The 27308-nt window shown below is 35.1% G+C and overlaps 1 protein-coding gene across 9 annotated transcripts; it reads right to left on the reverse strand.

The window, feature by feature from the left end:
• Window positions 1-52: 52 nt before the first annotated feature.
• LOC132616094 (lysine-specific demethylase JMJ29-like) lies at window positions 53-23697 on the reverse strand. Of its 9 annotated transcripts, none has more exons than XM_060330685.1 (14): window positions 22371-23697; window positions 22162-22277; window positions 21842-21941; window positions 21605-21746; window positions 21210-21273; window positions 20280-21126; window positions 18648-18977; window positions 17263-17823; window positions 16016-16088; window positions 15830-15915; window positions 1680-1784; window positions 1394-1513; window positions 919-980; window positions 53-394 (listed from the first exon to the last, which is right to left on the reverse strand). In XM_060330685.1, the coding sequence occupies exons 1-14, from the start codon at window positions 23358-23360 to the stop codon at window positions 292-294; spliced, it is 3699 nt and encodes a 1232-aa protein (XP_060186668.1). In that variant the 5' UTR covers window positions 23361-23697; the 3' UTR covers window positions 53-291. The 9 variants fall into 9 exon arrangements, 6 of the variants coding, with proteins under 6 accessions (XP_060186668.1, XP_060186667.1, XP_060186669.1 ...); XM_060330684.1 differs by having other exon boundaries at window positions 1307-1513; XM_060330686.1 differs by lacking the exon at window positions 1680-1784 and having other exon boundaries at window positions 1307-1513.
• Window positions 23698-27308: the final 3611 nt, after the last annotated feature.

Below are 27308 nucleotides of genomic sequence, written 5' to 3' on the forward strand. Positions count from 1 at the left end.
AAGTGAAGATGACCTTCAGAATAACAAGCGTTAGTAACTAGATTGACAAAAATTAAACTTAAGATGACCATTTTCATTGATACAAATAATAAAACTTTAATGCACATACGAAAGCCCCAGAAGCTGAACAAAAATTGAGTAGGCCTATATAGCAAGGAGATTAACTAAATACAACCACAGTTGGATAATCCTGCATATTCATAATCCAAAAAGTGCTTCTTCCCTTAGAGCCTTTGTCGATTCATTTCAAAATCCTTCTTCGAACTACTGAGACTCGTCCTGTCATTCTTTTTAATCCTGGCAAATCCCATTTTGATCTTCTCCTGAATTTTCTCTATCTTTATGGACTGTATTCTTTTGTGATTTTTTGTTCTCACTCTTGCCAGACGAACTCCTATGAATCAAGGTACAAAATTAGTCTTTTCACAATATAAGGCACCATGAAATCTACAGAAAAATACGACGATGACACAGGGAAAACACAGAAATCAAAAAGTAACCAAGTAGTTGGAACTAATTATAGTTTGGAAGCAAAGACTATTTTGGATACTGTAGCAATAACCAAAACTCCACTTCGATTCCCAAGAAACTAGAAGATAAAGCTCTTCCGGCGAGAAGGTAAAGGCATGTAATGAAGAGATTTTTTTTATATTACTAAGAGCATAACTTAGATTTAACTTGGAAATCAGAATGTGGTTGACAGCGCATTCTGATTTCATGATATGAACTCACTCGAGAAACTATTCAGCCCATCCTCACACAAAATTCACCACCAAGAAACAAATGTTTACAAGTAGATTGCTTACTCTAGATTCATATATGAGGTATGGAACCACAAAATAAGGGAGAAGTTCACAGGAACAGGGTTATTAGAGGTGAATAGAGACAAAGCAAGAAGCTAGAGTTAATGAAACCTACTTTGGAAGTGCTTCCAATTCAACTAGAGCTTCTCTCACTGCATGAATACTCATTTTCTTCACCTGTCACAATTAAGGAACCACCAAGAAAACATAAACACGCAAGAAAATACATAATTTTCCAAAAACATTTCCTCATGAACAAATAAATAGAAACAGATCATAAAAACTTCTTCATAATTAAAATGTGACCATATGCCGACGAACAATTATCATAAGATTACTTCTATATTCATCTGGTTCACACTTTTCCCTCAAATGCAGGATTCAACTCAATGTCACTTTATAACAGTAAAAAATCCAGATTCTGGAAAGCTAAAGAAGAAAGCAACAGACCATAGAAACGAGGTTAAAGTATAAAACACCAATTGACCATAAAAGCAAACTACCATAATCATCCCTTCAATAAAATACGGTATTGCACTCCTGAACAAAAAGAAGGAAAGAACCCAAACTCCTTCTCCAGTTACATATACCTCCAACTTGTCCTCCTTGGCTCTGTGATTTTGGGGAAGAGTGCGGAACTCTTCACTCAGACGGATGCACTCATGAAGATTTTCCGGAGACACAAAGTCAAGAGCAACCTTTATACAGGACTGTTACACAAAAAGTGAAAGTATTTTTAAAGTCAACATCAAGTTTTAAAATTTGTTACACAGTGAAAGTCCAAGTACACAAAAGCATTGTGAAGTAAATACTAGCAACCAGATGAACACAGTAAATATATTAATGAATTTCACTCAGATAAAAGATAAAAACAACCTCTAATATTTGCAGTTTGAGATTAGCGGAAACTACTACACAGAACATGCCCGTCATTTGCCAATGCATTAGATGAGCATACCCAGAATTTTGAAAAGAACACAACTGCAGCTAGAAAGTGTGTTTATAAATGTTACTACTAATACAGAGCACCACATTGTTGAAGGTGAAAGGCATAGAAATGTGTCAAAACCTGCAAACTTTAAATGCAAAGCGCAATATTATAAGGCAAAATTTTATGAATAAAGACCAATGAAGAAAAACATTATACACATATACCAATAAATGTAATGCCAGAAAATATAACTTAACAACCAACTACTACATAGACATGAAAACAATTAAAACATCTGGAATTAGGTGACATGAAATAAAAACACCGATCAATTTCAAAAAACTAATTTATATTATTTATTCAAATATGGATTTCAAATTTCCTCAGTAGTTTTCTCAAGCTATGTTTTGATAATGTGTTACTGATTTTTTTATCCATAACATTTGCGTTTCATCAATACTACTTTTGTCGATGAACACGAAGTTTAGAAACAAAAATAGACATTTAACACAAACTGAATATACAAAAGTACCAAAATCACTTCTACTACCAACAATTAAATGAAAGATAATAATAGTTTCATGTTCCTTTATCTAACTCATCTATAAAATAATCAACTTTTATATCAAATGTCAAAGGTGTCAAAGTCTTTTTAGAATATCACATAAAATCGGATAAAAGGAGTAACTTATGTCAACTATAATTATTGCTTACTATCGGTCCAAGAAAGAGACCACAGGCCCCTCTTGAAACTTACCACCAAAGCACCTCCTAGGAGTGGCAAAGCATCCAACTAATACTATAGCTACTAACAAGGCTTAAGTGAAACTCAAATAAACAACAAAACTAAAGAATTAGAACACAAAACTGAACATTTAGCTACCAACCTAAAATGGCAGTAATAAAGATTTAAAAAAGGTACCCTCTGTTGCAGTTTATGTGACATTATGTACTAACTAGTGAATTTGTCCGCGCTTCGCGCGGTTGTAAAAGAGGTTAGAGAATTTACGAAATGGTCATGCTAATAATTAATTTAAACATTATTTCTTTTTTCTGAGAGAAATAAAAAGCTAACAAAAGCTCGCTCATTAAAAAAAATTGAAAATTTACAAAACGACCAGGTTAATATTTAATTTAGATGTATTCCATTTTCCCGAGAGAGAGAAAATGCTAACAAACAACATACATTTAGGGTTAATATACACTTTAATAATTTGGATTGTAATGACGTATATTTTAGTTTTATCTAATTAATACTTTTCAAAATATTAAAAATAAGGTTAGAAAACCTAGTAACATAAATTAAATCTTATAACTAAAAATTGCCATACAAAATATAAACAACAAAACAAACAACAACAACATACCCAGTGAATCCCACAACGTGGGGTCTGGGGAGGGTAGAGCGTACGCAGACCTTTCCCCCACCTTAGGTAGGGAGGCTGTTTCCGGAAGACCCTCGGCTCAAGAAAAAGCATAAGAAAGGTCAGATACGGGCAAACAAATCAAAGCAATTATGAAAATGAAAACAATGAAAGTAAAAGTAAATAAGCCATTATAAACCAACAGATACTCGCAGAAATCAAGAGACAAGAAACTATAGAGCAACATAACTACTCGTAAGAAAGGATAAACGCGACTACCTACTAGCCTTCTACCCTAATATGAGTCATCCATACCCTCTTATCTAAGGTCATGTCCTCGGTAAGCAGGAAATGCGCCATGTCCTGTCTAATCACTTCCCCCCAATACTTCTTCGGCCTACCTCTACCTCTTCTGAAACCGTCACTGGCCAACCTCTCGCACCTCCGCACGAGGGCATTTGCATCTCTCCGCATCACATGCCCAAACCATCTCAGCCTCGCTTCCCGCATCTTGTCTTCCACTGAGATTATTCCAACCTTGTCTCGGATGACTTCATTCCTAATCCTTTCACTCCTAGTGTGCCCACACATCCATCGCAGCATTCTCATTTCCGCCACTTTCATCTTCTGAACATGAGATTTCTTGACTGGCCAACACTCTGCCCCATACAACATAGTTGGTCTAACCACCACTTTGTAGAACTTGCCTTTAAGTTTCGGTGGCACCTTCTTGTCACACAACACTCCGGAGGCAAGCCTCCATTTCATCCATCCTGCACCAATACAGTGTGTGACGTCATCATCAATCTCCCCATTTCCTTGTATAATAGACCCAAGATACTTGAAACTATCTTTCTTCTGTATGACCTAGGTGTCAAGCTTCACTTCCACATCAGTCTCATGCACTATATCACTGAACTTGCACTCCAAATATTCTGTCTTGGTCCTACTCAACTTGAACCCTTTAGACTTCAGATTTTGTCTCCAAACCTCCAGCTTAGCGTTAACCCCGCTGCGAGACTCGTCAATCAGGACTATGTCATCCGCAACTAACATACACCATGGCACCTCACCTTGAATTTGCCGCGTCAATCCATGGATCACCAAGGAGAATAGTTTGTCTCCAAACCTCCATACAAAATAAAAACATTTAAGTTATTCTTCGTTTTGAGCTCAATATTCGCAGCCAAAAGTAGATATCTTGGAATGGTTTTATTCTTGTGATCTCCATTCTTAACCAACTCAAACCCATATAACTATTTAGCACTAAGGAATTAGTAAGTTTACTAAACACTTTAAAAGAACGTGTATATACAAGAAATTCAGCATATTCGTGTTAGTTGATAAATTCATATTGAAACTATCCTATTAGAATATTAATAAAAGAAGATTATCCGTGCTTAAAATTATTTGAACACAGTTCATACTTTTTCATTGGGGAATAAGTCGTGAACCCACAAGCAAGACATAATGGGTTGAATTTAATCAAACAATTTTGTCGAGACCAACATAATTAAATATACTGATTATTTTTTCAGAAACTAAAACCAACCCTTCTAATATGCAGAAATAATGAAACTATGAATCAATTTCGATACAGTGAGAACTTCCCATTCAACATCCATATTCTTTTAATAATTTAGTACATCTTTTTACACTCGTAAAAAACAAAGAAAAAGAAAAAAAAACATTTACAATAAATAATGAAAAAAAAAACAATGTAAAGACAAATCAATCAAACCAGGAGAATACACAATGAACATGAATTGAACAAAATGATAATAACCCTATATCAGATCCGCAACAGAAATAATAATTTTCCTTTTTCATGTTACCCACGAATTTCTGATCGACGGGGGCAAGAACTCAAATGCACCAGATATTAAATCTGCAACAGAACTGGTTTCTCAAGGTTTTAGGTTTGTGAGATGTATGTATGGAGAAGAGACAGGATGAAGGATGAAAAGTTTTCAATGTGATGATTTATAGTTATTATTGGTAACTGATATGAAGTTGAAGAGGCAAACTAACACTAATAACAGTAAAAAATTAATGTGCCAATAAACCTCAACTTATGATTTCCGTTACTAATTTCCATACAAAAAGAAGTTAGGGTGCCGTTCTATTCTCTTCATTTTGTGCATTTAGTTCCCATTAAAAGTCTTAATTGGAATAATGGAATATAATAGAGGGATTTCAAGAAATGAAATAAATGCCCATAATTTTTACAAATTTTTGGGACAGAAAATTAAGGAAAAAATTCAAAATTCTGAGAAAAAAGATAAATAGTGATGCTGGTCATTGAGACATGCCACCTCACTTTTTTATTGCCTAGCTTTATATTATATATTGATTAGTCCTTTCAGAAAAAATGACACATTTCTATATTTGAAAACAATGTAACTTTAAACATCCTGTATTATCTATGGCTTGTTTTAAAACACAAGTTTAAAAAGTCTACCTGTTTTTCTTACACCCCGTGCCGAGTCAAACTATATCACATAAATTGAAAAGTAAAATTTTAATTCTCAACCATTTGGATACAAACAAAAGAATCTTAACATTGAGACAGTACTTTATGCTTCAAATTGTCCAAAAAAGTTGCCAGCTTTGAGTTGGCCTCATTTTTTTCGGACCTTTACAATTTGAATATTTTGGACACGCCCAAAAGAGCAACCAGTTTATTCAAGCACCAATTAAAGCTAGCTCATCACCCAGAATCAACTTCACATCCCATAGTAGTTATCAAGCACCAGAGATTCTCACCTTCCTAGGGTGCTATTATGCGAGACATTAATTATTGCTGCTGCAAAGCAACCATCGAATCTTTTTTTAATGTCCAAACTGTATATCTTACAATTGTAAGAACAAGGAAGCTAAAGAAAATTATATCAAATGCAAGCCTAACAGGCCACTGATAGCGTACTACTTTCACAGCCAAAATAAATTGATATAGTTTGCATTGACAACGATATAATACCCTTACAGAAGACCTAGATTCACAATTTTAAAGGATATCTTAAAAGTAGAATATAGCATAACAAATCATGCTTGAACCAAGCTATATATTATTGTTTCCCGCCATATGTTCCGTTTGGAAAATAAACATCAATATAGCACATCTCAAAACTACATTCAAAATCAACAAGCTCTGAATACTATACAGCACTAGCAAACAAGAAAACACAACAAATAACTTTCATTGTCAAGAGTAGGGAACCAAAGTATTCCAAAAGAACTTAATACCCTTGCCATTTTACAAATAGACACAATAAATGTAAAACTAAGAGTAAACCTAACCAATTGGTACCGTACTTATAGTGTATGTGCATTTGTTATTTCTAAATGTGAAGTTCTGTATTAAATTTTAATTTCTATTCCCTTCTTTAAAATATAGTCAAAATAACCACTTTCAAAAAAAAAAAAAAAAAAAGAACCACCCAAATAAACATGAAAAAGAAACCTCTTAACCTAAATTTTGGATCAAAAAGCCATGTGTCTTGTACATATTTTCGAGGGTTCAAAAGCTTTGATCCACAAATCCTTTTTTAAGTCATCAAAAAAAAACATTTTTAAGACAAAAGAAAATAATAAACTTTATTTTATATCTTTAACAAAAACAATTAATTACTACTCCCTCCGTCCCAATTTATGTGATATAATTTGACTTGGCAAGGAGTTTAAGAAAGAAAGAAAGAAAGACATTTGAAACTTGTGGTCTAAAACAAGCCATAGATATTTGTGTGACTATAAATCATTTCATCAAGGGTAAAAAGGGAAGTTTTACGTTAAATTATTTCTAAATATAGAAATGTATCATTCTTTTTGGGACAGACTAAAAAAAGAAAATGTACCACATAAATTGGGGCAGAGGGAGTAATATTATATAAGGACTTAATTTATCTGTGTTAGAGCTAGATTTAGGGATCAATTAATGGGTTTTATTCTCCAAAAATAATTTGGGTCACAACTAATTTAGAACCCTGAACACCAACTTTGAAAGAATTTGAGCATCCAACCCAAAACCTCAAGGCAATGATGTAGTGGCCCAAAACACTAGAAAGCAAAAACCCCTCTGAAAACCCTTACATAACTAATAAGGGACAAGTATAATTTATAGCATCCTTCCGCATGTATAACCTGATTCTTGAGTTTGCACATGGACTGAAAATTCTTTATTTTTTTTTTATTTTCAATCAAAGAAGAAAGAGTTGAAGCTCGACAATTTGTGTTTCAGAAATTAAGGGAGACAGATAGGCTCAACAGGCTAATGAATGAGCATGGAACTATGCTAGTGGCTCGATTGGCTGATTTTTGAAAGAGATAAGCAAATGCTATTGAAAATGATGAGATGAGTGATTGTGCAAACAAGCACTTCAAAGTTTTGACTTTGATAAAATGTAAAAGAATTTCAACATCCTACCTATGACCTTAAGCAATGAGCGGAGTAACCCACGACATTATAAATCCCTTTGAAAACTCCTACACAACCAATTAGGGGACAAGTACATTTTCTAACACCAACATATATAATCATGTCCAAAGCACATGGTTGTTTCTATCCATAAAGTTGTTACACAAAATATCTCAATCTCTCACCTTCTTTAGAAAATTAAGATATAATGTGCATATTCAATAAACAAATAAACCAACTTGCACGCATCTCAACTATTTCACCAAGGATTGGATATCTGCTACCTTCCACCAGCATAGTTACTTAGTAAATTTATCTTTCAAGACTTAAGCAAATAGACAACATCACCTAGTATTTTTACTTCCACTGGGATGAGTTTTCATCGCTTAATATATAATGAGTTTCACGTCAAAAGCACAAGATGAAATTGTCAAATTTTCCTTTACAAATGGAAATTAACCACTTTTAGGTGCATCTATTAATTCGTCTTTTCAAAATTAAATATAAATATTTTCAAGCCTCTTCAGTTTGGTAATTTTCGTATTATTTAGAACTCATGGCTTAGCAGAATAACAGTAGTCTATACACACCAACTCCAAGTGCTGGAAAACACTCTTTAAATGTTCCAAGTGCTGAAAAACACTCTTTAAATGTTGGATTTGTATTTACTAATGTGTTTGGGTAGAAATGTTGAAACTGAAAATAAGCAATTGATATGTTCAGTATAAAAATAAAAAAAATAAAAAACTTTTTTGTCAAGATGACATAAGTAAAGAAGTTGGATATTGCAAGATTTTTATTTCTCATTGTTCAAAATACAAATTAATTGTGCCACAATTTACTAATATTCATACTTTGATTATAGCTTGCCAATATTAATTAGACAAGACTATTATAATAAATATAAATCATTTATTACTCTATTAGCTGCTATTCATATGTGTTTATTAAAATTTGTCAATTAGAACAAACTTAAAAATTGCAAAATATTTATACGAAATTACAAGTATTGACGTTTTTTTTTCGTTTCTACTAAAATAAAAGCATTAAACTACGATAAACTGCATACGACCAAAGGTATTGAAATAACAAAAGCAAAGAAACTACCCTTTGCTTCAATTACCATGATTTGACTCAACAAGGAAGACATTTGAGACTTGTGGTCTTAAAGTTCTCATAATATCTGTGTGGCTATAAAAGCATCTAATTAAAAGGTAAAATGAAAAGCATCTAATTAAAAGGTCAAAATTAAAAGTTCAAACTTGTTCCCAAATTTTCTATTATATAGAAGGGTGAAGAGAAGAACGACTAAGGGCAATATTGGAATTTTCACTTACTTTAGATGGTACATTCAGCATCTTCTTTGTGTCCATTTGATTCAGGTTTACCAAGAAAACCAATGACAAACTTTCTGTAGACAAACACAGGCAATATTGGAATTTTCAATATCTGATTCAGGTTTACCAAGAACCAATGACAACCTTCTTTTTTTACTCAATTTATCTCATTTACATTCGGATTGTTTAGAGTGACATGCTTAATAAATAAAAATGAGAAATTGCCATTTGATGCTTTATGTTTTCATTTAATTTTCTCATTTTTTTCAACAAACCATAGCTCACTTGCATCTTTATTAGGTAAAGCTTCATGTTCTTTTTGTATAGGGTTTTGGGAAAGCTTGTTGATTCTTGTGCCAAGGGTCTACTAGAAATAGTATCTCTATCTCCCAAGGTAATGATAAGGTCTGTGTACACTCTACCCTCTCCAGACCCCACTTTGTGGGATTTCACTGGGTTTCTATTGTTGCTGTTTGGGAAAGTTTAATCGCATATAAGCATTAACTTTTGGTTAGTTTTAATTTTAAGTTCTTCGATGATGTTCCAAAAGGTCCTACTTCTAAAAAGTTTTACTAGGAATTTCTTTTGAGAAAACTCTTTTCCAAAAAGAAATAAATTTCATTACAAGGTTTTCCGTTTATGGAATTCAATAACCTATATACCTAGATGTTGAAGATTGTATTTCATTTTGATGTTTCTTATAGTTTTGGATTCTTATTTATGTTTTCAAATATGGATTAACAGTGACTCAATGGGGGTGACAGAAAATTAGCTAAGCTTGTCTTTTTCTTAATGTAAAACACATTTTATTAAGTTTTAAATTTTGTTATTCCTTTTAATGTAAAATGTAACATAGGGTTTATGGTTGATCTAAGTTTTAAAGTATGTCTTGTGAACATACTGAAAGGATTCTATCTTTGAGTCCTGGAGTTCATGGTTCTACAATTGAGCGTGGATAAAAATAGCAAAAAGTATACCCTAAAAAACTACACCAGACACCAAAAATAGACCGAATATGACAAAAACTATGCCTCCAAGAGTGAATTCCCATTAGATTTTTTTCACAATTCTTATTAAATATTTCTTGGAGACCAAAAATGCTTTACTTTTGACAAACTTAAGGGCCCAAAACTGCTCAGGATATACTTAAAAATGGACTATTTTAGACCTACCCCAACAACATAAGGAACCACATTTGTCATTTCTCTTAACACAGAATTTTGAAGCCAACCTTCCTAATTGTGGCAATTTTTTTCTTAAAGACCTATTTCCTTCAAATGTCCAAAGCATAGGTAGTGTTAGAGATAGACAGATAGAGACATTGGGGCTGCCAATAACGAGTGCCAACCATTTCCCGTATAACACATACCTTGGTCCCAAAAGGATTCAATGAGAACAACTGCCACAACCCAACTATATAGAATTTCAAGTGATGGGTCTTTAAAAGGCTAAACGTACACCACCTGTTGATCATGTCAACCATTGCAGCTAGCATACAAGGCCAACAAAAGCTATCATTCCTCATGCCTCAATTTGGATTCCAAGAGCACACGTGTCTTTCCCCACTTAGACGGTCACAGAGAAGGATGCTGAGCAGTTGCTCTCCGATGACCGATCACAATAGGGCATGCAATGGAATATGCTCAAAATTGAATGGGTGAATAAAGATGTTACTAGCATGGAAGTTCCAAGAAAAGAAATGGGAAAAAGAGAGCACGAGAAGTAGCTCCTTTGGCACTTAGGTGGACTTTGTGGAAGGTGTAAAAGAACTTTAAAAAGTTGAAAACAATGTTAGGTAAGCGTGAAGCAGAAAAAAGCAAGGCCCTGCTTCACGCTTTAAACGAAGCGTGAAGCGAAGCGCTCGCTTCATAGAGGTGAAGCGCAATTTGGTAAAAAGGAGCAAAATAAACATACAGTATACATAAGCAAAAGTTCATATTAAAAACTAAAAAGTAGATATCACAAAATCCTCCATAGACCATAGGACAAACAAAATCAAAGCTATTAATTGTTCAACATCTAATTCTTATTCTTCTACAAGATTGTCAAAATCTGGTATTCCTCCATCATCATTCATCTTCTTCAACCTCATCAGCTAGAGAATGATTTGTAGCTACTATTTTTCCCCTCTTCTGTTGGCTTGAAGTATTCCCCCTTAAATCATAGTGGTTTCTCCTCAACTCTCATTGCCTCGGCAACAACACGGAAAGTGAAATCAGAATCTAACCTCAAAAATTGCTTCATCTTCAGCACTCTCAAATCTGGTTAGCCATTTATTAGCATCATCAACATTGTCCAAACCAATTAGATCAATTACATTGCGAGTGTTGTAAGGATGCCTCAATGTTCTATTGTATTTTAAGAATTGGTCATTGAGGCGCTTTAGGAGTTGAGACAATTGAGACACTAGTCTATTCCTCTTCTTGCTATGAATCTGCGAATAAGTTGTGCCAAGCAATTATTAGGAGTTAAGACAATTGAGATATAATTAGTTATCTCAATATACTAAATCTTTCTTCTTAGTTCTTACATGTTCAAACACGCTCCAGTTTCTCTCACATCCGGATGAGCTACAAGTTAGACCTGAACTTTAATGGCAAGCTTTTGTAAATCTGGAGTGTCTCCACCATAAAGCCTCCGACATACAACTATTAAAGTAGAACAAATATTAAAAAATTAATAAGTATAAAGAAATAACTTAAAAGTTAAACTATAAAGAAATATAGACGAATTGGCTCACCTGGTGACTTCTTCTTTCTTTGTCTTATAGTCATTCCTATTCCAAAAGTTCCATCAGCATTACTATAAGCACTTAGTTGATCCCTTATTTTATCTTGCTCATCTTCATCGGGAACCAACATAGCAACACACTCATAGAATTCCTTCGTCACTTTTGGATTTAGTAATTTCATCTCATTGTTATCATTAAAGAGTGATAGGTTCAATATATTCCCAGCGGCATGCAAAGGTTGATAAAGTTGATCCGCTCACCTTTTATCAATGATGTCAAAGACCTTTGCATATTTATGCGGGTCACTAAATGATTTTCAAATAAACTCCTTAACCTTATCCATAACTTCAAAAAGGTAGCCCATGAGTGGTTTTTGCTCCCCATGAAGTACCTTAATCAAGAGCCCGCCAACTTTAAGAGCATGAACAACACTATTCCAAAAAGTGTAAGACATCATTATGCATGCAACTTCTTTTCCCGTAACTTCTTTTACAAATTTACTATTGTTCCATTCATCTGAAATGAACAAGCTTTTCAAATTGGCCTTTGCGTGTGCATACGTTGCAAAGTCAAGAAAGCAATAGGCAATAGCAAATCTGGCCTTGCCAGGTTTCACCAAGTTTTTTAGTTTTGTGAATCTCCTCATCAAGTTCAACAACAAAGGCCTTTGAACAATGTAAGAAACTGCCCTAACTGCCTTAATGAAAACTCCTGTGAAGGGTCTTTCCTTGAAAATATCTCCGAACATCAAATTTATACAATAAACTGCACATGGAGTCCAATATATGTGTGGGAACACTCCCTTCAACATAGCACCTACTTTAACATTTTTAACTGCATTATCTGTAACAACTTAAGCAACATTCTCTGCTCCAATCTTCTCTATGGTGCTCTGAAACAAAGAGAACATCTTGATGGAATCTTGCCGTCCACTTCATGATAAGAGTTACTAACTTCATGATAAGTGGGTGGCTACATTCCTGCACCATAATGGCCGACGGCGTCAATCAAGGCTCCAAAAGTGTCGGTATAGTTGATACAATTGAAGGGGAGCCCTGCATCGTACATTCATCGTGAAAAAACCGCAATTGCACGCTCCGTCAAAATACCCTTGGCAGTGGCTTGCAAACTTTTTTTATCGCTTGTCCCTACATTATCAACTAGCATCTATTGAAAGTAACAATCTAAAGGAACCTTTCATACCAGTTGATCCATAACTTGAAGAGATTGTTGCATTGTTTGCGTTTGCCCCTTTTTGTGATTTTGAAGGAAGGGACAAATCAACAGCTTCACCTTATTTTCATAATCATCATCATCATCAAGATTAGTCACATTTGGTTGATGTAACATTTGACGTTTTAGCTCCTTTTTTTCCTAAACATATTTTTTTATTTCTTCCCTCACAACCTCCAAGCATCTTGTACAGCATTGAACGTTGCTGTAAGTACCAATTAGATGTTTTTGGTGCCAAATTCCGCCGGTAAATGTATAGCTACAAATAAAAATATGTAACTTTGCTCCTATTGGTCGCATTAGCTCTTGTACCATATTTCTAAGCCAGTCGGGTTGAGACATTTTTTAATCACTGTTAAGATTTAGGAATAAAAAATCAGCAACATATTTAAGAAGAAAACAAAGCAGAAATAGAACCAAAAAGAAAAAAAACAAACAATGCATTACTGCTCAGTTTCAAAAAAAAAAAAAAAACAGAAGCAGAACTAGAAAAAAACAGAGCAGAACCAAAAAAGAGAAGAAAGAAGAACAAACCATAGCACTAGCTGCGCCAGGCAAAAGAAAAATCTTACCTGAAGTCGATGGAGAAGCAGTTGGTCTACGTGAAAACCCTAACCGCTGAAATGTCCAGGTAAAGTCGCGACTGGTCTTTTTGTTCAAAATTAAACTTCTAAAACAAAAAACAAAGAAAGCAGGCTTAATTCCGCCTCTCGCTTCTGGTAGCTTCTGCGCTTCAGACATGGAAGCGGTTACTTGCCAAGCCTCGCTTTAGGTCATTGCAGCGAAAGAGGGTCGCTCCACCGCTTTAAGCGGTGAAGCGGCCGCATTCCTAAACGCTGGTTGAAAACAATTTTGTAAGTATAGAAGAACATTATATATTCTTGGAACACTTTCTTTTAATGACCTAGAAATCCATCAGGATCCAACCCATAGCACGACCCATAGCTTTTGAGAAACTCAAGGATAATGAGCTCGTCCCTCTACCCTTCTCCACTTAAATACAAGGCTTAGTTCACATAAAACAAGGCTCGAACCTATGACCTAAGTCACAAGGCTTTCAATCTTTGCCACTTGAACTAAGCCCTAAGGGGTGGTTTGGTAGGGTCTGTTAGAATAGTGTTGAATAGGGTGTATTAGTAATCCTAGCATTAGTTATGCTGCGATTATTTCTTATCCACTGTTTGGTTTGGTGTCCCCACTCTGTGGGATTTTACTTGGTATGTTGTGTTATTTGGTTTGGAGTATTAAAGCATTGCATAATTTCTAAAAAGATTGTTTGTTTACAAAAATACCCTCCACATTCTTTAGCTTTGTACACTATTTTTATGGCAGCAGTGTACTTGTACAATTGCAAATATAACTTGTTGTTGAGTTACAGTCAATGACACTGTCGTACTTGGAGCAATCCAAATTTGTATTTTTGGCTTCCCTACAAGCTTCTTCCCCCTGTCTCCTCCTTTCTTTTTCGTTTTTTCCAATCATAAATCTTTTGTTGCTTCTGTTTTTGTATGATGTCACATCTAGGATTAACTACATCACAAGGGAATAGAAGTGCAGTAGATATTAGTAATTGAAAATTTTCTATTTCGAGCTTATCAAATAGAGGAGAAATTCATCACTTCTTCCGTCACTAACAGCTTATTACTTAGCTTATGAAAAATGCAAACTGAGAAAGGGAACCTTTGTTCCAACTGTTTCACTTCCCTACTTAATCCGAAGAAAAATTCCTTTAATTTTCGATCAAAAAGTCTCAGTAGTGTTTACTATACCCAAAAAGATTAGGCGCCTATAATTATAAATAAGAGAAACATCTATTTTTTATTAAAACTATTTTTATTAAAATAGAAGGCATCATATACGGGAGCACGCTAAAGTGCCACAAACAAAATGTTAAGCAGCAAACGTATATATAATAGGTGACACATCTTTTTCCTTTTTCTCCTTTACATAACTTGATGTTTATGGTTGCAAGCAGTGCAGATAGAATTAACAATTTGACAAAGAAGTTTAACTGAGGAATTGATGTTTATGGTTGCAAGCAGTGCAGATAGAACTAACAATTTGACAAAGAAGTTTAACTGAGGAATGGGTTGGAGTTTCAAAGATCATGAGCTTAGAGGGTGTTGCTCTTTGCTTTCTCACATTCGTCATGTCTTAAATACGCTTTGCTCTCATAATTATGAAAAAACTACCAAAGAAAAATAAGGATAAAAGAGAAATACAAGAGAAATTAAAGAGCCGAGAAATTAAAGAGCAGGGGCAATTGTGTCTTTAACCATGTTCATGCATGTATAAAAAACCCTTGTATTGCTAATACCATGGTTTGCTATGTATTACTTATACATAGGATAATACCAAATACGGTGTAGAACTAATACTTGCATTAGTCATACATAGGCTGAAAAAGTGTACCAAACAGGGAATTAGTAATACACAAAGCTAATGCATACATATTTTATCTAATGCATCCTATCAAACGACCTAAGAGCTTCTATTTTCAGATCACTTATAGAGCAACCAATTTATTTCAATGACTACTAAAATTTGATGCTCTTCATAGAGAAGCAAGTTATTTGCAGGACTCTCTACTTGTTGAATATACATCTATGAGCAATTTTTATATTACTACTTCCATCAAAAAAATTATCACTTCTCCCATCCAGCCATAAATCAGCCCTAAATTAACCTACATCAACTTGTAAGATTTCTCAATTATATATCTCACAACCTATTTGCAAATAGACATTGGAACAAAAGACACCTCTACTATAATTAGGCCCTAAAGTTGTTATAGTGAGTTTTGTTGCACACTATAATAGCATGGCAACATCTACTAATCCTAATACATACCCAAGATATATTAGCATTTATACATGATAATTTATCCTTCACAACCTCTAGGGATTGCATAATATATATGTCAGTATAGCTTCAAATATTAGATTAAAATTAGAAGAGCGTTAAATCAAGAGAGTAATGTGTGTGTGGGTGAGAGAGTTTTGGCGAGTAATTGCACCTTCAAGTTTCTAACTTGATGAGGGCAGCCCGCAGGTATAAAAACTGCATCCCCTAAATTTTGAACGAAAGTCCATGGTTCAACTCCTGTAAAATGCAGAATAAATACAAAAATTGTTAGAAGGAAAAAGTATGAGTTTTATTTGTTAAATGGATAAAACTTAAGAATTCATATATGAACACTAACCATACTCTTCCTTAAGCTTCCTTTTGTGATCCTCAGTCAAGTAAAATGTTTGATCATGTATGGGGTGAACAACCTACATTACAAGACCAAAAGAGCTAGTGCGTTTAACTTTATCTTACCTTATCAAAAAAAAGAGTTAGCAGATATAGAAGACATAGCAAAACATAAGCATGAAAAATTAACAATAAGCACTTATATTTGTTTACTAATTGTGGAGTCTGAACGATTTTTCGCACACCTCGATTATCCCATCAGGCACTTGCTGCCTCCCACTAACACAAGTATCAGGATTACCTGACCACCAATACTTAAGCAAATGGGAAGAAACCACCTAATGTTTTTTGTCTCAAATGGGATTTGAACCCTAATCTCTAAGGTTTGTACCCACTTCATCAACCACTATATCATCCCATTGGGTGCCCGTTAAAACTTTACATATTAAAGCATAAATGAGCCGGACAGAGACCGTAAAACTTTTTAACCTCAGAAAAAGGAAATGATATACATTTTCTTTTCTTTTTTTAATCAGTGAAATGATAAATACATTTTCTATAAAGCCTATATCAACCAAAAACATCATCATAAATGTCATAAAGACTAAAACCAAACTTTATGTTTATGGGTTCCAATGTCAGAAACAATTTGTCATAAATTGTTTCCTCATCCAAACTTTGAAAGATGGAGTTCTAAAACCATCCGACCCACCCTCTAATAAAGAGTAAAAAGACAAATTGGAAGACTAGGAATTATGTTCTCATCTTGTAAAAACGTTGTCTCATATTGAAAAACCTTGCCCAAAATGTAACACTACATGACGTAACATGATAGGCCGTTGTGTCCTAGGTCAGCAAGCAGAGCATTAAGCTGCCTATACCAAAAAAAAAAAAAAACAACAGTAATGGCAGTTTATTGTCATGTACATATCAATAACTTAATGAATCAGTTAAAAAGGTAAAAGCAAGGGGGTCGGTTTGGGGTGTAGCACTCCTTTCCCCGTCACTCTCTCACTAGATATCTGAAAGAATATTTTCAGCACATTAACGTAGGAACTTAGTCTCTGACCCTCTGGCTTTCTTGCTGAGACTGTATATTATCTAAGCTCTTATCTGTCTCTGCTACGTGTAGCCTTTGACTTCATTTAACCGACATTTAATGTACTTCAGAGTCAATTCTAGGTAATTGTCAATATCTCAAAGCCAAGTTGCTCGCATATTTCAAAGTAAAAAGCTTAGCAAGTTTATTAATACCTGCGGTACTGGGCAACAGTAGATATGCCTGAATTCCTTAAAGTGCTTCTTGAGATATTCCTCTAACTTGGCAACATCTTGCCTTCTAAAGATGTCCCAGAGTGCACCCCCTTCTATATCCTCAAATACTTCACTTTTTCCAAACACTGGTTTATCTTTGCATTCATCACTTTTATCATTATCAATTTTAATTCCTCCATTTGCTTCACAAGTGCTAGTAGAACTTACTGCACCATTTATTACCACGTCAGTGCCAGTATCTCCCTCTGGTTCCACACAAGAAGCTGATGGAATAGTTGACTGATTGCCACAATTTGGTTCACCACTCAAGCTTTGAACTTCAAATAGATCAGTTTTTTCTTCGTCTCTTCTACTACTCTCACCTTGCACGGAGTGGTCATCAATCAACTCAGATGATACTTCATTTTTGCATTGTTTCTCCTCCCCAACCATCTGAAGTTCCTTTTTATCTTGGGCAGCATGGTTTCTTTTTACTTTTTCCATCTCTGAAAGCTGCTTAGGCGTCAGGTTTATTGCTTGAGTATGTGTCAACACATTCACCTACAAAACAATTTTAAAGTACAGAAATCTAACAAAGAAGACCTAATAAAATAAGAAAACACATAGCTGACATCTTTTTATAGGTAAACACATAGTTCACAGTTTAGTATGATCTCAAGTAAATTATTGCGTTGCAGTATTTCAAGAGGCATTCATATTACAGACATTACACATCGCATAGTCGGGAGTTTAACAGAATTTAGGACCATTTAGTCTTCTAGTCCTAAGCATAAGTTGAACCACATTAGAGAACCTAAGGTCACTTTAGCTTCTGGGATACATGTTCAGGGCTTCCATTTTTCTTTTTCTTTTTTTTCAACAGGAAAGCATGTAGAACCAGTTTACCTAGCTTCTATTAGCTTAATGAAATCACAGTTACAGAGCCCTTTGAAAATAAACTGCATAGCATGAATATGTCCACATTCTTCAAGAAATATTCTAACTGTACCCAAAGCAGAATAGTATGCCAAAGAAAAATAGAAAAGACTAAGCTCCTGTTTGACCATAAGTTTTCTTCACTTCTCTTCAAAAATAATTTTTAAACATTGCTTGGTTATAAAAAGTGACCAGTGTTTGGGCAGCTTCTGAAGATGAATTTTTCAAGTTTCAAAAAGTGGTTTAGACTAGTTTTTCAAGTATTTGAAGTTTTCTACTCACAAAACTTCAACTTCTTTTAAAGCAAAATGCATGCACACACAATTTCAACTTCCAAAAACCATTTTTCATCTCATTTTCAAAAACTCTTTTTTCAAGTTTCAGCCAAATCTATGTCCAAACACAAGCTAAGCATGCCAAAAGAATGGAGAGAGAAAAACTAGGTATACCGCATCGGACATATCACAATGCAGCTTAGTGACAGAGTCTCCACGCCCCAGCTCCTGAGGAACTCCATAAGCAATATATGTCTTTGGTCCCATGTCGGGCTTCAATGATTTGTCTGGCAGTTTGACAGCAAGATTTAGGTAGCCACTTTGTGGATGTGTGTACTCCTTAAAAGGCAAGCTGTTAACAAACTCTGCGCCATGACGAGGTAATCGTTCATCAAATAAATCTGATGGAGGCCAATCTTTCAATTTCAGAATCTGGGGCCACCCAGCATTATCAGTTCGACCTTCCATATATCCCTTAAAAAACTGGTGGATGTTAACTTCTACCTGTAGTCATCCAAGAAATAACAAAATTATTCATCACGCCTAGAGAATCACTTAACAGCAAATAACCGCCTTCAGAAACTAAAATGGAGAAAGAAAAACATTGTTAAAACATTGAACATCACTGGATCCAGTAAACCTGAAGTTCTACGTAGTCTTTGGGGAAATCGCATTGAGCTATTATTTTCAAGAAAAGGAGACATGAATAGTTGGGTTGATTTCAAAATACAAGAATTAAAAGAAAAAAAATGAAACAAAAAACACATGCCGCACAGACAAACAAAATCACACAGAATACACATGTACCGATATAGCTTTTCATTTCTTTACAACAAATGGCAAAAGATAAGGCACTGGTCAGACAACACGCTGCTTCTTGGTCTGAAATTATTGAGATTGCTGCTAACTGTGCACTTCATAGTAAAATATATTAACAGATTTAAGCTTCCCTTCATACTTCTTCAATCCCATTCAAATTGATTTCACATCTATTTAAAGAGCCACAAACTCTGTTCTCTGACAGCAAATGTCCTTAATTATTTGTATATCACTTAAAGGGCAGCCTGGTGCACTGAGCTCCCGCTATGCTCGGGGTAAGGGGAACGGCCGGACCACAAGGGCTGTAAGTCAAAATATATATGTGGCTGGTGGTGTTTCCCAAGAAGTTTCGAAATGAAAAAAAAAAACTGATAATATAAACATTTTATAAGCAGTCTATTGATCACACAGCATTTAAAAGAATATACATTTTATGGATGATAGAGAAAGCAACATTCCACAATTAATAGAATTAGCTACTCAATTAAATTTTATTTTTAACTAGTTCAAAAGCAGAAGTAACTTATCAATAGTAAAGGTTATTAACCAAACAGGATAAATTAATCCAATAGGAACACATTTAAAGAGATAATTGGAACCCACTCCCACTCTACATCCATTAAGTTGCTTTAACCTAAGCGAACTAACAGGGTTAAAACCATAGCAATGCACTTTGTATTAAGCATCAAGTGCTTAGATTTTAATATAAACTTTAACTTGACAGGTACTTCAATCTGTAATATAATTAAGTCCTAAGCATGAGGGAAAAAAGCTGATACACTGCACTGATGGAAAAAGTACCCCATATTATTCTGAAAGCAAAATTTTGACAATATTTAAATGTCTAGCAAACTAAGAACTAAAAAGCCACAACTGATGGCTTTAGGAAGCAGACCAAAATGGTAAATAAAACTAGGGATTACCAAGACAAGTAGAATTACTCTGAAAAAGGGAGGGAATGTTGAGATTTGCAAGTATTAAACTGACCTCACACCAATCTAAGCAGTTGATAGCAATGACATCCAAAAGAAGAGGGTGGTTTAAGTTCTTTATCTGGCGACAAGCTCGCCACATAACCATGGGCTCCCAGCTTAACCCTGACCCAGTCTCAAGCACATTGCGGACAATCACAGGCTCACCTTTCCGCCAGTGACATTGGAAATGCTTCAGATCCTCCTGCTTAAGATCTTTAGCTGCTGGACAGTATAAATAGTTGTCATCACAACCGTCACGAGATGCTGCTTTACACATTTTACTTTCCTGCATATCATTTTCATCCACTAAATTTCTACAGAAGCATAGTCCCTGAGGAACTTCAGGCTTGTCTTCCCATTCGAATTTTTTGGCAATGTCTTCAGCTTTTTCCAACAACTCAGAGACCGAATGTTGTTTTGGCTTTTTCAGCAGCAGGCACTTCAGCTCTAAATTTCCCTTACCACAACCACCAAAATTCTCTGGTGGACAAGGGATGCTACCATCTTCATTGGATTTCCATTCACCAGCAGGACCACCAGAATTCTCTGGCAGAATCCTTCCATTATCCCCAGGTTCCATTTCAAATGCCAACCTGGCATCACCCTCGGAATCATTTTCAACCATCTTCTTGGGAAATCTAGGCTTTCTTGAAGGTCTAGTTCTGATACCTGGTGAAGAATCAGCTTCCATATCACCATGCAGATAAGCAACCCCTTTGTCAACGAAATCCATGATGACTTCTACTTCACCTCCCTTAAGGTGACCATCTCTAAGCTCCCGGCAACAAGTAAGGCAAAGATCATAGGAACAACTGGAACAATTTCTGTGAAAATCAAAAATGGATGTTTTGCAGTTGTTGCTGCACAAAAGATTGCTCAATTCAGTTTATTTTAATATCATTCCAAAAGACTGACGTGGAAAGAAGAGGTTCTTCATGCTTACCAGTACATTCGCTCATTCTCCTGACAATTTGCCTTCTGCAGCATTAACTCTGACACTGGTAACCCTGCCCAGATGTGAAAAAGGAAACTCTAGTTACAATAGGAAGCAATTGAAGATGCATTAGACATATGGTTTTTCCTGGGTGATGTTAGTATCTCTCTACCTGCTACATGAAACTATGTGCATTAAAACATTCCCTATTTGACATTTCAAACTCAAAACTGCAAATATATGGAAAATGGCTATGTTGTTATCTTTTCTAACCATGCAAACAGATATCACCTAAGCTCGTCTTAAAATGCACACTTACAGTTGCCCACGTGAAAAGCATATGGCATCTCAATTGAAAAACATAAACTGTTACAGCATCTAATCTTTAAAACAGATAATAAAACCTTGAATCTTAGCTTCAATCTCCATCTCCACCACTTGCTCTGCGTTAAATTTTCTCAAGAAAGGCAAAAGTTGTTGCAAAATAAATTTAGAATATTGAACCTTTTCTTCTTTGCTAATCTCAAATTTTAAGTTCTTCAAATCCTGCAAAATGATTTACCATAAGGGCATATCACATTGTGTTAACTTGCAAAATAGGACTGTAACTTAATTATAGGGAGACAGCAAAAGAATCCAACCTTTATTGGTCCGTCCAACCGCAAACATGATTTGCAATTACAGTTTCTACGACAAACAGGACAAGACTCTTCAAAAGCCTCCTCTGGCATCCCAGGGTACCTATTATTGATCATAAAGGGAAAGGCACTCATGAGAAAAAAGAAAAAGAAAACTACATGAATGAATGATAACTGGGTTGAAATTAATCAAAATATAAAGCCTCAATGCTTAGCATCTTATGAGTTTTGACAATAGAAATATCTGATCAAGAGACAAACTGCTCAAATAAAGTCACAAGGAGCAGAGCATTATGTCTTTGCAAGTAAACCAGTTTGAGTACCATGTGGCCATGCAAGGAACACAGTATCGCTTTGTTTTACAGTTGGTGCAGCGAACAACCCTTCCTTTGTCATTCCTCTGGCACTGATGACACATATTTGATTGAATCTCATTACCCTGCCCATGTTTTGAATTGGTAATTTGGGGTTAGTAAAGAATAAATTAAAGGAATGATCAAATGAAGCATTCAGAATGGTAAGAGCTTTTTACATTCTCATCCTTCCTCTTTCTATTACGGGGATTTGATGCATTATCTTGTGGAAGTTTCCTTTGGCCTAAAGAATGTTTTCCAGACTCTGACTCTTCTCTCTCAGCCTTATGTTTTTTATTCCCATTTCCCTCCTCTTTGCTATCCGAATCTCCACCATTTTCCACAAACCTCTTTCTTCCATGCTTTTTCTGACAATCACCGTTCTCTTGTGTTTTCCTCCTAGCCCTTCTTTTCTTACTTGTCTTGCGGTCTTCTTCATCCCATTCAGCCATTTCCTGTGTATATACACTTAACTTCTCCCTAGCTTTCAAACTTGACTTCCTTGGCCTACCAGCAGTCACTTCATCAGAATCAATCTTCTCTTTCTCTTTCTCCTCCTCCTCCTCTTCTCTCTCACTATCACTCTCCTCTTTCTTTTTCCTGCCAAGATTATTGCTTTTCTTCTCTTTCTCCTCTTTCTCTTCTCTCTCACTATCGCTTTCCTCTTTCTTTTTCCTACCAAGATTATTGCTTTTCTTCTCTTTATTATCAATGTTTTTCTTTTGCTTATCTTTGTTGGGCGGTCTCCCCCTTTTTCCTTTTGGTTTTTTAACGACTTCCGTCAAGACCATCCCTTCTTCTTTTTTTAGATCTAAATTCTCCTCCATAATAGTCGCGGTTTCCTTCTCGCACTTCCTCTCCTCCACCGGAGATTCCATTCCCTCTCCCTCAGCTTCCTTCATAATAGTATCCCCAGTTTCGTTCTCTACCTTGACAATAGTCGAATCCTCCATTCCCTCTGCCTTATTTTCAGACTTTTCCTCCCCAAAAAGGCTAGTACTGTTTTGGCTAACCGAAACGACACCGTCAACGCAGCCGTTTTGGCTTCCTTCTTCTGTGAAAAGGGTAATCTCTTCTTGTACTTGTACCTTTTTAACTAGCAGTAATTCTTGATTGTCACCGCCATTAATGGCGGATATACTATTACCATCTTGCCCCTTATCCGTCATCGCCTTTATCGCTTCAAATTCTTTCAACGTTGTGCGCTTTTTGCCCTGCCCCAACTAGTAGTATTTACTATTACTCTATTTATTTAGATTAAGATTATTAAGGGGAAAAACTATTGGCGGGTTAGGGTTTTGTTAAGAGGCAAAAAAGAGATAGAAAACAGTGGGTGGCAGAAATTTTAGGGGGGAAAGATGTAATAGTTTCGAAAAGTCCCGCCTATTTCTGGGAGAAGATGGCTATTAGTGCTAATGTGCGCTTTGGGCGTGATGGTATGTTATTGGTAATTGACAGGATTTGCGTGAAGATCTAGGAATACCAATCTACTGCTGTTCTTTGTGTTTCCCCTGTATTTTCGTTTTTAAGTACCGTACTAGTTTGACAGTTTCTTTTTCCTCTCGTTTCGACCTTTTTGGGTCCTTTGATGTGTATTTTTCTATCCCAATTTATTTGACATCATTTTCTTTTTAATTTGTCTCAAAAAAATATTATTTTTCTATATTTAAAAATATTTGCCATTTGGACATGAGAAATATTTACTTTTTTCAAATATTTTTTTTTATTTTAAAATCAGCATTTGACCATGAAAATTCCAAACTTGAAATTGTAGTTGGAATTTAAAAAATACCTAAAATCCTATTTTCACTTTTTTCACTATTAGTACGTTCAAACAACCAACTATGCTTGACAAAAACGATAACCAAACACAATTTCATCTTTCAACTCCAACCGTAAAAAGTCTAAACAAAATGAGAAATATTTGATTTTTATGGCCAAACGCCTACTTAATTTTATGAGGTAATTTACAACCACACAAACCTCTAAAACTTATTGTAGATCACTAATTTCAAAAGTATTCTTTTTTTTTTTTCCTTAAACTCCGTACCTAGTCAGATGGTATCACATAAATTGGGACGGAGAGAGTACTAATTTTAGAGTGGGCTTTACATGTGTATTATATGTCGAGTCATATTGCACATAGTTTCGTAAAATAGGACTATCAATATTATTTAAACAAATTTTCGACTAAAATACATGAAAGAATAAAGTACGTCTCTGTGATTGATTAATATGGATCTTCGTATGCAGGCTTGTTTGTCGAAGTCAAAATGATTGAATATCGTGTGAACCTATGATGATGAACATTCGAAGTTTAATTAGATATAAGTGATTCTTTGACATATTATAATTTTATCAGGTACAAACATGCAATAAAGCATAACTCACTTACTACTTCTTTATAGACATAAGTCTTGGTGTCTGATTCTTTCATCGGTCGTGGTTGCTCTATCATCATCAAGAATCTTGTTGTCAATATTAATATTCTTGAAAGTACGGCATAAACGTTTGAAACTTTGTTCTAAACAAACATCAAATTTGGCGTACCTTATTTGTGACAGGATTAATTGGCAGAAAGTTGCTTATTACTTTTCCTAGCAATGCTTTAAAACTAACACACTAAGAGATGGCAGACGTAAAAACAACTCACACATATTGCACCTACACATAACAAATCCAGACTTTCGTGTTTATGCCATAACTTCACAAAATATCACAAGATCACATGTTTATTCTCAACATATTAGTAAGACCATCTTGACATAACACCATAAGACGATGTCACACACATCCAATTTTAGGGAAAAGGCATAAGTACCCCCTTGAATTATACCCGAAATTTCAGGAACACACCTTATTTTTATGCAGGTCCTATTACCCCCTAAATTTTTTAAAATAGAATAAATACCACCCCAAGTGCTGAGGTTGTTGACACCCAATTTTTGTCATCCAAAAGATTCAAATTAACTAATCAAGCTTCTGAATCGCAAACAGAGTAAAAAACATATTTAGAAAATCCAAAAAATACTTTCTAAAACAGCTTTGAGTGACATTTTGCCAATGAATTGGCAAAATATCCCAATATATATTATATATATTTTGCGTATAATTTTAAGCATTAATTATGTCTATTTATCAATTAGAAAATCAATTTACACAAAAAACAAGTGTTTTAATTACGTACGTATCTTAATTGTCAAATTAAAGTCCTTCATGACTTGATTAGCATGACAAGTCGATTTTGCAAATAAATATTTTACTATGTCAAGAAGCTTGATTAATTAATTAAATGATTAATTCGTCTCAATTATACTCTAAATTGGCTTAATTTTAAATATTGGTTTTAATTGGGAAACAATGGATTCAATTTGAGCCAAATTGGTTGTAACTGAAATGAATTTGGCTATAAATTAAGGAGGCAAGGTATGTTAAGGTTGCCCCCTTTCTTTCTTATGGCATGATCATATTGATACGAACCTACACAAATGTCCTTCATAATGACTCCATTCCTAGAAATACTAGAAGCTTATGGGTCTTGATGTTCTTATGATATTGTTGACACTTATCTCATGATTATTGATCTTATTTATTGATGTTGATCTCACTTTATGGTAATTGTTCCTTCAAGGTGATATATGTTTATGATGATAGTTCCATAATGATAATCGGAGGCTACTGATCTTACGTCACTCCGATAGAGTTATAGCTTTTATTTGGCTCTCATGCATGCTTTATATATGTATGTATTTCCTCACAGCGAGCCGCGCTATAGTCGGCCGGGCAAGCACGTAGATGTGCACACTACTGCAGTGGGTAGGTTATGATGTTACCTTGAAAGCTGGATGCCCCGGACGCGAGATGATGATGATATGATGATAACATCGAGCCTATATGGCCGGGTACGGTATTTTATATATATATATATGTATGTATGTATGTATGTATGTATGTATGAAAATGTTTTTTTTTAAAAGCTAAGTGTCACGACCCAACCCAATGAGTCGTGACGAGTGTCTGACCTCTAGTGACCAAATACCCCTAAACACATATCTGAACCATACTGAATATCAAGGGCCCATAAATGGCATAAACTGATCTCTTACTGCCTCATGAAAGAATAACATTATAAACTTGGTACAGACCGTACTTACGCATACATACTGGAAAAAAACAGCGCAAGCCAGCTAGGCCACTACATATACTGTACACAAAAGAATGGGAGCTGACAGGGCTACATCATCTGACTAATACCTACAACTGTCTACAGACCTCTACTGGAATGAAAGTTGTAGAAAGGACGGGATAGGGCCCCGTCATACCCATATGCATATACATCTCAAAAGGGCTAGCATACCAAAATAGACTGCAACTCCGGATCAATAGAGCGCACTGACCACTGCTGGATAGAAGTCCTACTAAGCTGGACCACCTATCGATCTACCTGAACCTGCGGGCATGAACGCAGCCCCTCGAGCAACGGGGAGTCAGTACGGATAATGTACTGAGTATGAAAGGCATAAGAACAGCATGTATATATATGAGAATCATGAATAAAATCTGAACTCATAAACTAAAATGGCTAGCTGCATGTATTTGTATGAACTAGTATCTATGTGTATCTGCATAATATGCATGCTCTTAATGATAATCTTGCCCATATATATATATAGGTCATAGTTTACCTGATAGTGCTGTGGAACGTACAATCCGATCTATATATCATATAATAGTGCTGAGAAACGTACGACCCGATCCATATATAATAATATAATAGTGCCGAGGAACGTACGACCCGATCCATATATAATAATATAATAGTGTCGAGGAACGTACGACCTGATCCATATATAATAATATAATAGTGTCGAGGAACGTACGGCCCGATCCATATATAATAATATAATAGTGCGTATATAACACATTCTGGTCACGAGTCAATGTGCATATATGAATATGGATGCAATGCATGAATGAAATGAATACATAGAGCTCTCGGAGTGACATGAGATCGTACTATCTCCGATGAACCTTCTTTGAGCTAACATCATCAATATAAGAAATCTCAAGACCCATGAACAGAAGGAACGATCATAGATGGAATACAGGAACATTAA

The sequence above is a fragment of the Lycium barbarum genome, chromosome 10 (genome assembly GCF_019175385.1).
Source record: "Lycium barbarum isolate Lr01 chromosome 10, ASM1917538v2, whole genome shotgun sequence".
Lineage (NCBI taxonomy): Eukaryota > Viridiplantae > Streptophyta > Magnoliopsida > Solanales > Solanaceae > Lycium > Lycium barbarum.

Excerpts from the sequence above, each read along its gene's own strand:
- LOC132616094 (XM_060330684.1), bottom strand. The coding sequence starts at position 23,360 with ATGACGGATAAGGGGCAAGATGGTAATAGTATATCCGCCATTAATGGC. Across the intron at positions 21,747-21,841 it reads GGTTGGACGGACCAATAAAG|GATTTGAAGAACTTAAAATT; the intron begins GTTGGATTCTTT and ends ATCATTTTGCAG. Across the intron at positions 21,274-21,604 it reads GATTGAAGCTAAGATTCAAG|GGTTACCAGTGTCAGAGTTA; the intron begins GTTTTATTATCT and ends ACATCTGGGCAG.